We start from the raw sequence: 14,410 nt of genomic DNA on the forward strand, positions 1-14,410 counted from the left end.
GTAAGTAAACAATACTAAACAAGAATTTGAGAAAATTAAAATTCATTAACAAGAGAGCGAAGAATTTAGCCGCGGGGGCGCCAGGGGGTGGGGGGTGGAAGATAGGACTCCTTAAAAATTCAAAAAAAAAAAAAAGACAAATGAAATTACAATGATGCTCCCCTTTAGTTTCTACGAAGATCTAAAAAAATTAGTCTCCTAAAAATCCAAAAGAATGAGGCCAAAATGATGCAAGGAAAACCACTTTATCCCGAAGGAAACAAGGTGGGGTTGCCTTGCCATTAGAAATCCTTGCATTTCTTTCTGTTCAAAGAGTCCAAAGGAGGGTAAAGAATAAAGATAGCACATATCCACATAACCATCCCTTCCTTACTTCTTCCGAAGCCTCTGTAATGCACTTTTAAGAAGTCTTCAACTATTCTTGGGACAACCACATCCTCTCCAAATATTGAAAATAATACAGCTAAAGCCGCCTAGCCATCCAATAATGAAGTAACAAGTGGCTGATGGTTTCATTTGACTCATGGCTCATGAGACATATCTTTGGACTCATAGCTTTGTGAGGCCTCCTCGTCTGCAACAAATCATTGGTATTAAGCTAGTAAAGGACCAAAATTATCAATTATCATGTAAGCTTTTATTTTGAAGGGAACCTTTGCCTTCCAAATGAAATTATTCAAAAGGAAAGTGCAAGGACTCAAGATCTCATAAGTTAAGAGAAAAACAATTTAGTGGAAAAGAACCAAAGGAATCCCCTGCATAAATCCTCGAGTCAAATCATCAACCTCTCTCTCATTGGGATTCCTAAAAAGCTGAAAATCCTAATAGAGAGCTCCCTTTCCAATGTGTAGAAATCAATAATCTGGTAATTATGAAACATATACAATCTAATAATACGGGGGGGAAAACTCCAATGAGACCTCACCCACCCAAGTATCTTCCCAAAACAAATGCTATTTCCATTACCAACCTGGAAATGAGTAAAGAGGGTAGAATAAGCAGGCTATTTGTGAGAAATGAATTTCCAAGGGCTTGCGTTGGAAGCACAACCACTTCCCCATTAGTATCCCATGCATTCTACCGTAGGCCATATTTACTTCTATTTGCCATGTGCCAAAGGGAGTAAACCTCCAAGGGAAACTTACAAAGCCATTTTCCAACTAACCAGATGTTTGTAGACAACACATTCTCAAGTCCCAAACCCACCTTTAGACTTAGGCCTTCTAAACCTATATTGTCTATTGTCTCTTACCCTCCCCAACTCCTTACCATAAAAAAATCCCTCATAATCCTCTCCAAGGTCCTTGCCACCTAATTGGAATTTTGAAAAGAGAAAGATAATATATAGGTATTTTTGAAAGAGCAACACTAATAAAAGTAATGAGACCTTTTAATGACAAGCAAGCCCTCTTCTACCCCCAACTCCCCACCCCACCCTCAAATTGACACTCTCTCCACCACATGATCACAAAGCGGAGTATATTGTGGATTACCACCAAAGGGAATACCCAAATAAGTCTGAAGCCACTCCAAAATGTTGCAATGTGCTAGGTCAGTCAAGCCATCTAACTTTGTCAAACCTAAATTAATGTGTGTCACCCCCTTTTGACATGTTAATTTTAAGGCCCAAAAATATTCTTGAAGATTTTTAATTGTGTAAGAGTCTTTCGAAAACTCAAGATGCTATTCTCAAGAAAAAGAAGGGTATCATTAACAAATTGGGGATGGGACAATATGATCTCCTCCCTTTCTACCTTGAGACCCCATATGACATTAAGACATTGGGAATGATTGATCATCCTACTTGGCATGTCCACAACTAAGGTAAAGAAAAATGAGCAAAGACAATACCCTTGCCTTAAGCCTTGGGAGGCATGAAAACTCTCCATGGTTGGCCATTCATAATGTCAGACATTATCACCATGAAAGGGACCCTTTTCTCCACTTCCTACAATCGAAACCCTTCAAGGCCAACACATGATCCTAGAAACTCCAACTAATCATGTCATAGGCTTTTTCAAAATTTAATTTAAATAAAACGCCCCTTCCTCCCCTTCTCCTCACATCCTCCACCACCTCATTACTCATTAGCCACCTGTGAAGCATTTAGGATTTGTCTATCTTTAATAAAGGCGGATTGTTCTAGAATATATGTTATCCGTAACACCTTCGAAAGCCTCTTAGATAAGACTTTGGCGGGGTTTCATCAATAGGACTCCAATTTATACCTTCAATCATTAGCCTATTCATGCACTCCTCGACGTACAACCTCTTATAGAGTTCTGTTATGACTTCCATAATTTGTGTTGAATCCCACACCATGCTTCCCTCCCCTGTTTCCAATTCCTTGATCTAAAATTCTTTCTCCTCTTCTGATGGCCACTTATCAAATAGGTTCGTATGAGTGTTACAATCCCCTTCTTTTACCCACTTCATCCTTGATTCTTGTTTCCAACTCATACTCTCTCTAAAGTGGATATCTCCAAATCATTGCTGAGTTGGCCCCTTCTAGCCTTATCCTCTTGGCTAGCCAAGCCACACTCCTCCCAACTATCCAAACGCTCAATCTCACATTTAGGACTGGGTTTTTTTTCCCTCTCAAATCACCGAAAACTTCCGTATTCTAGAGTTTCAATCTACTTTTCACATCCTTCAACAAGTATGAAGGCCGCCCACCCCTATACGTTGCTTTCTCTGCACCAAGACTTAATGCACTCCCTGAAAGAAGGCTGCATCAACCACATATTCTTAAAGCGGAATGGAATAGGGTCCTTGCTAATGGGGTTGCTATCTAAAATATTGCAATGATCTAAAATTGGTCTAACTAGAATCTCCCGGGCAATATTTGGGAAGATATCCTCCTATTCATTGGCGAACAAAAAGCGGTGATGTAAGACAAGAAGCCTAACCTTGGGCAAACACTTGTTGGAGACTCATTCAAAAGAATTTTGTTGGGTTTAGTTAATGGTTCATTATGTGTTTATTTTAATTAGTATAGTATTATTTATGTGTATTTGGGGGCTTGTTTGTAATATTTGTATATTTAGGGTTATGTTTTTAATTTCGTTTAGGGGTAAATGTTTAATTTCATGTTTTAAAGGCTTTCTTATAAATAGTGTGTGAAAGCCATGTAGAAGTTGGTGGTTGAATTTGAATTTGAAGTGAACGTGAGATTTCCCCCTTGTATCTCCTCCTTGCATTACTTGGTATCAAAGCCCAGCCACGATCTTCATCATTCCATTTTCAATCCCCCATTTTCCTTCCAAATCCTCTTTCTTCTTCCACCTCCCTCTTTTCTTCTCCTTTTCTCCTACTGTCTACTCTGTTCTATCAACAACCTCTCTATAATTCTGCTTTGCTAGTTCTATTTTTCTTGTCTTTTAACTTTGTAGTGCTCCTCCCCTTCTTCTATTATCTGTGTTGTTGGGCAACGCCTTCTTTCCTTCTCTTCCTTCTTCTTGTCTTCTCCTCTCTTTGATATATCATATTTCATTCTCTCCATTTATCACTCTCCCTCTCCGTTAATCTCTCATCACAACACCATCCACGTAAAGCATCTCATATTCCCTGATATGAAAATTTTCTAAACATTTTAGAGAATTACAGCCGTGCCCCTTGATTTTGAACATCACTTTCTAGACACCATCCTAGTGCCATCCCATTAAAAATAAAACCCCTTGAAACCCGTCTTCCTGAAATTTCCTCACCATCTGACCACGTGTGTGGCCCCACGTGCCACCACTAGGTTACCCAGCCGCCGATCCCTTCAAAATTCAACATTCCCAAAGTTATTTTGACACATCACCACCACCACTAGACTCACCAAACCTTGACCTGCCAACAACCAAAATTTATTTGCAGGAGATGAGAGTTTATGAGAGGATACATGGAGGATATGACTAGGGAGATAAAAATGAGTTCGAGAATATGATCTTAAACTTCATCACGTCATATGATTTTATTACGATGAATACTTGCTTTAAGAAGAGAGAAGAATGCTTAATAACCTTCAAAAGTGATCAAAATAAAAGTCAAATAGATTTTTTCTTAACTAGGAGGATAGATTGTTTATCATGTAAGGATCGTAATGTTATCCTAAGTGAAAGCTCAAGTACACACATTTATCATGTAAGGATTGTAATGTTATCCTAAGTGAAAACATAAGTGCACACAACATAGAGTTTTAGTATTAGATATATGTATTAAAAAATGAAAGAGAAAGGATAAAATAAATCAGTGCACAACTAGGTGGTGGAACCTTAAAGTTGGTGGTCGGATCAAGATGTCCAAAAAGCTGTGAAGATGAAAAGAATTTGGTATAAAACATGGAAAAAATGTAGAAACATGGAAAACTTTGAAAGGTATAAAGAGACGAGAAAAGATGCAAAAAAGGCCATTAGTGATGCTAAACATAAATCATTTAGTAATTTATATGCTAGATTATATATAAAATAAGGGGAAAGAGACTTATTTAAACTTGCTAGATCTAGAGAAAGAAAAAGTAAGGACTTAGGTAATGTAAAATGTATAAAAATTGCGGATAATATTGTCTTGGTTAAGGAAGAAGACATAAAAGAAAGATAACGATGTTATTTTGGTTAGCTATTTAATGAAAACCAAGTAGAAGGCTTAAACTTAGAATTGACAAATGAGGAAAAGGTTAAAAATATGAGATTTATTCGCAAAATTAGAGTTAACAAAGTTAAGTTTGCATTAAAAAGATGAAAAATGAAAAAACTATAGGACCGAATAACATCTCAATTGAAGTTTGGAAATGCCTAGGTGATAACAAATTTATATGGTTATAATTACGTACCCTTTGCCTATCCTTGCAAAGCGGGGAGCCTTATGGTCCCTAGACGCTTTTTTTTTTAAAAAAAAATTATAAAAACTAAGAAAATGTCAGGCGAATGGAGGAAAAGCACTGTAATACCTATATACAAAAATAAAGGAGATAGTCAAAATTGTAATAACTATGGTAGAATTAAACTTATGAGTTATACAATAAAATTGTGGGAAATGGTAGTTGAACAAAAAGTAAGGTTAGAAACAAAGGACTTAGAAAATCAAATGGTTAGAAACAAAGGACTTAGAAAATCAATTTGGTTTTATGCTTGGGAGATCTAATGCAGCAGCTATGTCTTTTAAGAAGATTAATGCAAAAAGTGGAATTAAACTTATGAGTCATACAATGAAATTGTGGAAATGGTAGTTGAACAAAGATTAAGGTTAGAAACAAAGGTTTCAGAAAATTAATTTGGTTTTATGATTGGGCGATCTACTACAAAAGCTATATATCTTTCAAGAAGATGAATGCAAAAGCTTTGGGAAAAGAAGATGCTTGCATATGGTGTTTATTGACTTAGAGAAAATGTATGATAGCGTACCTAGGGAAGTTCTATGGTGCGTTTTAAAAAGAAAAGGGTGTTTGTAGTAGATATATTGATGTCAATTAAGGATGTGCACAATGGAGTAATGAGTAGCGCTCAGACTACAGGTGGAGAGACTGGGGAATTACCAATCACAATAGGTGTACATGAAGGATCTTCTTTGAGCTCTTATCCAAAATGAGGTTTCGTTGTCTATGTTGTTTTTAGATGATATTATCTTGGTTGATGAAACTAGAGGTGGAGTAGAATCTAAGTTAGAATTATGGAGAGAAGTTTTGGAATAAAGAGGTTAGGATAAGTAGAAATAAGACAAAATACAAAATGTAATTTTTGTCATAGTAGGAGGAATATTGGAGACAGTTAAATTTGATGTTGAAGAAATCAACACCACTAGTAGATTTTGATACTTTGAATCTATTATGCAAGCTGAAGGAGAAATTGAAGAATATGTAATGCAAAGTTATAGCAGGTTGGGTAAAATGGAAAAATGCTTCGAGTGTGTTGTTTGATTGTAAAATACACCCTTAAAATTAAAAGTGAAGTTCTACGAGACAGCTGTAAAGGTAGCTATTCTATATGGATTGGAATGTTGGGCGACTAAGAAACAACATATCCAAAATGTAAAAGTTACTCAGATGAGAATGTTAGGATGAATGAGTGGTATAATATTAAAAAAAAAATTAAGGAATGCACATATTCGCAGTGAGTTATGTGTAGCTCTTGTAGAAAATAAAATAAGGGAGGGAGGCTCAAGTGGTTTGGGCACCTGCAACATAGGCCAAATAGTGTGCTATCGAGGAAGAGTGAATTAGTTATTGTGAGGGGCAATAGAGGGGGTAGGGGTAGACCTAAAATAACTTGGAACGAGATAGTGAGTGAGGATTTAATAACCCTAAATCCATCAAAGGAAATTGCCTATGATTGCATAAATTAGCATAAAAGGATTCATGTACTTGACCCCACCTAGTAGGACTTAAGGCTTGGTTTGTTGTTATTGTACCACGACCACTAGACCCACCAAACCTTGATCTGTCAATAGCTAGAATTTCATTGCAGGAGATGCCTCGCTGGCTGCGCATGTGCCCCACGTGCTAGTGTCTGTGAGTGTGAATTTGCCAAAATCTTCTCCTCATTCTAGGTTCGTGAGAATTGCTCCAGCCACGATATTTTGGGTTTTCTTCATAATTTTTTACTTGCAATGAGATATTTTGGTTGTGGACATGATATTTTGCAAGCAAGCGTGATAATTTGATTTGAAAGGGCTAGAAAGTGAAGAATTAGTGTCCCATCGGCACTTTGGAGCATGGATTTGTCAGTGCCCACAATAAAAATAAGTTTTCCATTGTTGTGTTTGTGAATTTGTTACTTTTTGCATGGGCTTGAGACCACATGTCAATTGAAGATATTTATTAAACATTGGGAATCAAATTTGTGGTTTCCAAGAATAGATCGAGGATTGTTAGGAAATCGTGTTTAGGGCTTTTGGTGAATGGCTTACTAGAAAAGTGAATGGGTTTGTCATACACTAGACATAATATCAAGCCATTCCATACATTTCTTAAGTGTGGAGAAAATGAATGCAAATTTATCATTGATGGAAGATGTCCCATGAATGTATTTTCTAGAAATGGAGTCACTTGTATGCAACTTCATCCAGAACCTTGCCTAGATCCTTATGAGATATCTTGGGTTGATTACTCTATTTTACATGTGTGAACGATGTTTGGTTCCTATCCTCATGGGTTACTATTTTGATAATGTTTGGTGTGATATCATACCCATGATATTGGCCATGTACTTCTTGATTCTCCTTGGTTGGATGATTTGGGTGTGACTCAAGGACAGGAGAACACATGTCTTCCACCATAATGGATAGAAAATCATTTTGAAGCCTGCTCTACCAACTAACCAAGAAAAAGAATCTGCCAGAATAACTCAATTTGAAGACAATACAAGCAAGGAAATGCATGTGTTTGAAGACATCCGAAGTCTTCAATTATTGTCATTGTTGAGTTTGTCATTCCCGATGTGCTCATTGATGGCAATTCTCAATCCAAGTCTATGGTTCTATCAATGGAATGTGGTTTCTTGCATCATTCAAGCACCAGATTTTGGAGTCCAAGTTTGCTTAATTTTGATCCTCCAATACTTCAAAATTTGAGGCCAAATTTTTTCTAACTAGGGGAGATTTGATGTAAGATAAGAAGTTGCCAAGCCAGCCATGGCAGACCCGTCTTGTATTCAAAAGAATTAGGCCAAGGATTTTTGGGTTTAGTTAATATTTTATTTTGTGTTTGCTTTAATTAGTATAGTATTATGTATATTTGGGGGCTTGTCTATAATATTTGTGTAATTAGGGGTATGTTTGTAATTTCATCTAATTTTAGGGGTAAATGTGTAATTTCATGTATTAGAATCTTTCTTATAGTTGGTTGCTGAATTTGAATTTGAAGTGAACATGAGATTTCCCCCTTGTATATCCTCTCTCTCTCTTCTCCTTCCTCTTCTATTTCTTCTAATTTCTCCCATGTGGCTGCAAATCATTGATGTTGCTTGCATCAAGTGATCAATATTAGCAATCTTGTCTCCTGAAGCTACCTAGCTGAAGTGGCCATTTTTCAGTGATAAATCCTTAAGCTTGCATTCCCCGATAATGGAATAAAAAATTTCTCATGTTACTTGTCACCCTAGGACTCCCATCCTCTCCTTAGTAAGCCAAATGGTATTGAAATTCCTATGCACCACCCAATGCAGATTGCGAAGGCCAAAAGACTAGCCAGCTCCTAAACAAAAAAAAAAAAATCTACAAATGAGTGTGAGCCCATAAACAGATGAAAACCCCCATTCCCCGAAACCCTTAACTTCTAACAACACAGAAATAGAAAAATCACCCACATTACACTTCTTAAACAATGCCACCTTAGTATCTGAGACAATGATTTGCCTTCCCAAAGCACATGTAGAGGGAAAGAACACCCTATCTCTAAGCTTAGATCCCAAATAATTCTCACCGGGAAGGCATCTATTGATTCCTTCTTAGACTGTTGGATGAACAAAATATTTGGAAAAACCCTTCTAATAACTCTTCCACTACCCCCGCTTCCTACTCCTTTCTAAACCCCAGACGTTCAAAGCAAGTATCTTCATTGATAGCTTCTATCACCACCCATACTCTTTTCCCCCTTGTTATAGTTGACTAAAGAGGCAAGCCTACTCAGCTATCTACTCAACTTAGAAGATCTTTTTTTTTTTTCCCTCCCTCCTGAGCCCACACCAATCCTAACCACTTTCCCTCATGGTTCACAAGACTTAGACCTAACTCGTCAAGCAGGTTTTGGGCTTCATGACCTCTTATCTCCTAGGTGGTCCACTATTCGCAAGTCACCTGTTTTAGTTCATCTCTTTTGGCACATGAGTGTATTAGATGTAGACATAGAATGCTTTGGGATGGAAAGAATGCCTACCTGGCTTGCTGCAGTAGTCATTGAAGTTCAACGAGGTTCAATCCCAGTGTTGCAAATTGGGCTATGTGGTTTAGGAACAGGATATGAACTTGGAATTTCTGAAGAAGTGATAGGGGAAGAGATGTTCTGGCTACGTTCCTCCAAAAACAAAGCTTCACCAGAACCTTGTGTACCCTTGAGGACTTGTTTACCCTGATTGTCTCAACTAGGATCCTCTGTTTTCTGCTTCTTCCCTGTCTCATTGGGAATCACTGAGAGAAACTGATGACAAGGGACTGTTGTGATCATAAGTAACTCTTATTATTGGCAAGTGCTCAGTCAGCAAATCCTTGTTTTCAAGGCCATAAGAGGAAAGGGAAGCAAACTCATCTTCAGTAGGATCTGTATACTTATAATCACTGTCACCAACTTCGACCATATGTTTTCTTTTGTCCCCTAAATCAGTTTTCTCCACTCCCATCTTTGTTTTAAACCCCTGGTACGCCTCTGAGAATCTTTGTATGGCTAGATGCTGGAATTCTTTCTCAGTTTCAGCACATGGCCCATCTGTCTTATTTCCTTCTATTTTCCTCATATCCTCAGAGATAACTTGGGCCCAGGAAAGTCCCGCCCTTGCTGAAGAAAACACAGCCTTCATATTATTCTGCCTTTGGTCTTGATTTACCTGGATTTTGGAGTGATTTCTTGCAGGCCCATTTTGCCCCCTTTCACTTTTGTTAACAACCAAATTTTTCTTGTGCTGAGACTGAGGAATGGCCTCTCATTTTTGTGAACAAGCATTGGGCCCAAAGTCATGGGCTTTATTGGTCTAGTTGTGCTCCATTTCCCTAGTGTACCCTGCAGGGATATTTAAATTCGGATGTAATTTTGAAAGGTTGCCCAGATTGTGAGAGATCTTCCTTCCTTTTCTATACTTATAATGACGCTGGTCAAACTTTCCTTTTATCAGAGGCTCTTCCGAGATCTTCCTCACCAGAATTCCTCCATTTTCAGCAACAGCGCTTGCAATCTTGTGAAGATCGAAGGTCTGGGCTCCATCAGAAGCTGTTGTTGCTGCTCGTTTGTAGAACAAATATTATATGACCCACAATCACAGCACCTTAAGATGTGGTTTGAGTTTGAATCTTTCCGAGCTATTTGTTCTCCTCTAACATGTCACAGAATTTCTTCCACAGTTTTACTGCATTGCGTTATTCTCTTGTGGTACACAAACCATTTGAATCACTCCATTTTGTTGGGAGTTTCCTCAGGGATATAAAACGACCCAAAGCATTTGCTCTCAATCAGAGCATGATGAAATGGTTCAGAGCCTTTAAAAGATTTTCACCCTTGGACTTGCTGTTTTTGAGTTGAGAAAGTTCATAAGCTCCTGCAACATCCCTAATCTCACCTGTTCTGATAGGGAAATAGGGAAGTCGCTACGTTTTTCTGTCTCAGTGATGACTAGGACCCCCTCCTTTTACTCAATGGCGAATCCTCCCTTTCTTTCTTTTTTTCAAGAACTTGAAACTCCCCATGAGGACTGCTAAAGAGGTGAAAACAAGAGTAATGAGGCCTGAGAACTTAGTCGAAGTGGGGCAATGATGAACGCAACAAGGAAGATGAAGGCCTATAATGGGTAATGAGGCTTGGTTTTGTTGAGCCTAACTGGTTTAGAAAAGTTAGGTTTGTAAATCAGGCTGGATCAAAGATTTGGAGTGATGAGTACAATTGATGGAAGTGAAAGGCTTAGGGATCGAATGGAAGATTTCAAGTGGTGGGTAGAATTGATGAGGGTGAAGGGTGAAGGGAGAAGTTTAACAGGCTTGATTGCAAGTAGGAAAATGGGTTGGGTTGAGATGGGAGACAGGCTTCGAAGGGGAGGAGCCAAGCTGTTCGTTGCACAGACAGGGCATCGTCAATTTGGTTTTATGCCCCAGAGATACATATCTATCAAGAATTCAGAACATTAATGAGAAGTTTAGGGAATGAGAAGTTAATGAGATACATATCTATCAAAAATTCAGAACATATGCAAATGCATATGACTTTTACTGATATGGAGAAAGGCTATGATAGGATACCTAGGGAAGTTGTATGGTGCATTCTATTAAAATGGTAGAATGTAATAGGTTTATCAATGTCCTTATGGACATGTACGGTAGAGTAAAGCTGTTTTAGGACTGCATGTGGTCTCAAGGAAATTTTTAATCATGATAGATGCACAAGGGTCTGTTTTGAGCCTTATCTTTTTCCATTTGTGAGAGATGAACATATTTTTACTTATGTTAGCATATATATTTTGAATCTAAATATGGTCCTTTAAGAAAATGGCATTGAAGTATCATTGAATTGTATCAAATGCTCATTTATTCTGATTTCTGCATGAAAAGTACATTGATTGTTCAAATGACAATAAATAACAAATGGTAAAATTTATGTTTGGTTGACACTACCTAAAAGCTTAACTCCTAGATTGTGTGCCAACAATGTATGTCAAGCTTTAATATTCCTTCTCATGTACAGCCAGGTTGCACATGAAGATAAACAAACGACAAATAACACCCATTATAAGGAATAGGATAATTTCTAACTGCCACACAATAAATGCGAGCAATAAGATTACAACCTAGGACCTTGTGGCAACCATGGCATCTAACAGTCTGTTAGATAACCACTTTACCTAAAAGCCTAAGCTGTTAGGTCGTGGGCTGACAATGTATATCAAGCTTTAACAAGTTACATCTATGAGTTCTCTCGTTCAAAAACTTGGTGAACTAGGGAAACAATGAGACGAAGAGAGAGACTCTTAATCTCTCAAGTATTTGATCTATGCAAGTTTTTTATTTATTTTTATTTTATTTAATTATTTAATTAATTAATTATTTATTTATTTATTTTATTTATTTTTTATTTTTTTTTGTTACGCCGGGTGTCCCAGGATGATTGGGTGCCACCCCCCTCCTTCGGACTAGTCCCACGCCTGCACGCATGGTGCCCTCTACACATGCAAGAGTAAATCGCAGATATGCACTCGGAATGGCAGGGTTCGAACCCCCGTTCCACCGTCAAGCGGCCCTCAGTCATCCATCCTTACCACCCGAGCTAGTGCCCGGGGGTTCTATGCAAGCTCTTTAACTTATAGGGCAATGTGGTCAATCTGAATAACAAGTTCACTTAATTTAAAAAAATATATTTTTTATTCAAAATATAAGAAATCTCATATTACGGCTTGCTTCTATCATTTTTATTTTATTTTTTCTTTTAATAATGCAAATCATATCCTGTTAAGTGTCAAAACACTTTTGAGTTGCTCTGTCTAGATCTAACAAAAAACAAAAAGTCAGCCTGCCTTAGAAGTTTCTGTTATGTGTTGAAGGTCACTTTTTTGGAGTGACATAAATAATAATGGCAAAGACTGAAATAGCCTGAAAAGATCAATGTAGTGTGTGCATACTCTTTATATTCTTACATCTGTGCATATTCATTTCCTTATGTGCTTACATCAATTCTGTGTTGTTATAGCTGGCTGAATTGGAGTTTAAGGAGTATCTGGCTTCTGATGAGAGTGAAACAGATGCTGATGAGAACGACATTGTCATGGGAGATCAATCTGATAAAAAACATAAGAAACGAGACATGTACCGTGCTTTAATCAAGTCCAATGATAATTCAGATGATGATGGTGAGAATGACGGCCAGGAGATGGAGATTACTTTCAATACTGGCTTAGAGGATATAAGCAAGCTCATTCTAGAAAAAAGGGATAAAAAATCAGAAACAGTTTGGGAAGCCTATCTCAGGAAGAGAAGTGAGAAAAAGAAGGCTAGGAAAAATATGTCCAAGTATTCATCAGATGATGATGAGAGCAGCGATACTGATCGAGAAGCAATGGAGCAGCCTGATGACTTTTTCGTTGAAGAGCCTGCAGTTAATGGACGTGAGGAGGTAGCTCAAGGTAAAAGGAAGAGGAAAGAGGAGCAGTCCCAAGAAGCAGATAAAGAAGCAGAAGCAAGCAGAGCAGAGCTGGAGTTATTACTTGCTGATGACAAGGGCACTGATACTGGTCCGAAGGGATATAATTTGAAACGTAAAAAGAGTCAAGGAAAGAAGGGAAAGGAAGGTCTAGATGAGGACAAAATACCAAATGTTGACTATGATGATCCACGGTTTTCGACACTATTCACTTCACCTCTATATGCCCTGGATCCCACAGACCCACAGTATAAAAGGTATGTCCCAAGTGTTGCACAGTATCCTTAATTGTTGAAAAAGTAAATATTTACTGTTTCAAATTTGGAGTTAAAAAGGATGAAAGGTGTTATGATCAATCTACATAAATTGTGCCTAAGCATATCCAAATTCAATTAGCGAATCATGATTGGATAGCCATTCATGATTTTACGAAGTTTACATTTCAACTTACAATTTTTTCTACCCTTTGTACTGCCAATGTTTTTCTGTTCAAATTTTTTGCCTTTGGCTTCCATCGGCACGCTTTAAAATGAGATTTGTATATTGCAGGAGTGCGGCTTATGCCCGAGCACAAAAGCAGCAGAAGGGTAAGCAGGAAGAATTGGTGGAAAAGGAGCTGAATAAGCCCCCCACTGAAGATCGGTTACCACCTGGCACCCATAAAACCGAAGAAGAGCATTTGAAATCAGATTTTTTATCGTCCAAGAAAGAGAAGCATGAATTGTCTTCCTTGATTAAATCAATTAAGATGAAGTCCCAGCAAGTTAAGTTGCCATCAATTAAGAAATTGAAGAAAGACGAAAACTTGCAATCTGAAGGTACAAGGCACAAGGAAGAGACGCATGAGCTCAAAGCCTTGGTCCAATCAATCAAGAGAAAAGCTAGAAATTTACAAAAGTAAACCAGGGAAAGTACCGAATCTTTCTTTTCCATTGGAAAGAAAATAGTGTGGCAGCAGCATCTGTGCGACTGGGTCGTGCCAACACTTCTGAGAGAATTCATTGCATATATGGCTCTGAAGTTTCAAGAGTTCCCTTTTCATTTTTCTTCGATTCCTTTAATTAGAATAGGTAAATTCAATATAAGTAGAAACAAGAAAATTTTAATGCGATTAATTTAAGGCTTTTAGCTTTCCATGCCATAGAGTTTTGCAGGGACATTGGAGAAGTTTTTGTTGTCATCTTGGTAGAATGCATCTTTTGTTTTCCGGGAAACTAAAAGATTTCCTCTGTTCCAGTATTACAGCCTAAATTATTTCTTTCAGGTGTTTTCAAATAGCACGTAAAAAAAGTTATATTTTTCAGTAGAATCAAATTCAGAAATTGCTTCAAGAGTTCTAAATGAAGGCACTGTCAATTGATGGAAAGGAGTTTACAGTTGAATGAGCAGACTAGATGATTCTAATCAAGATTAGGTGGAAGTGTCATGAGTGAAAGACCAATGTTATATGTGATTGCCTCCATCCAGTTACTGAGAGAAATATGGAATTTGTTTGTTGAATTTAAGTACTCTTCTTGCTTGAAAAGGTATTAATAGTTACTGTTAGTCTTTGGAAGATAAAATTTTCAGATTATTGCTTTCAAACATTTGTGATTTTGTTGC

The 14,410-nt window shown here is 37.6% G+C and overlaps 1 protein-coding gene across 1 annotated transcript in view; it reads left to right on the forward strand.

Annotated features, from left to right (window-relative positions):
- Window positions 1–14,066, forward strand: part of LOC131146566 (pre-rRNA-processing protein esf1) — a 36,530-nt gene extending 22,464 nt beyond the window's left edge. The window contains exons 6-7 of the mRNA XM_058096234.1: window positions 12,359–13,065; window positions 13,358–14,066. Of these exons, the coding sequence (XP_057952217.1) occupies window positions 12,359–13,065; window positions 13,358–13,709 (1,059 nt within the window). The 3' untranslated portion in view covers window positions 13,710–14,066. The remainder of the gene's footprint in view (window positions 1–12,358; window positions 13,066–13,357) is intronic.
- Window positions 14,067–14,410: the final 344 nt, after the last annotated feature.

The sequence above is a fragment of the Malania oleifera genome, chromosome 13, assembly GCF_029873635.1.
Source record: "Malania oleifera isolate guangnan ecotype guangnan chromosome 13, ASM2987363v1, whole genome shotgun sequence".
Classification (NCBI taxonomy): domain Eukaryota; kingdom Viridiplantae; phylum Streptophyta; class Magnoliopsida; order Santalales; family Ximeniaceae; genus Malania; species Malania oleifera.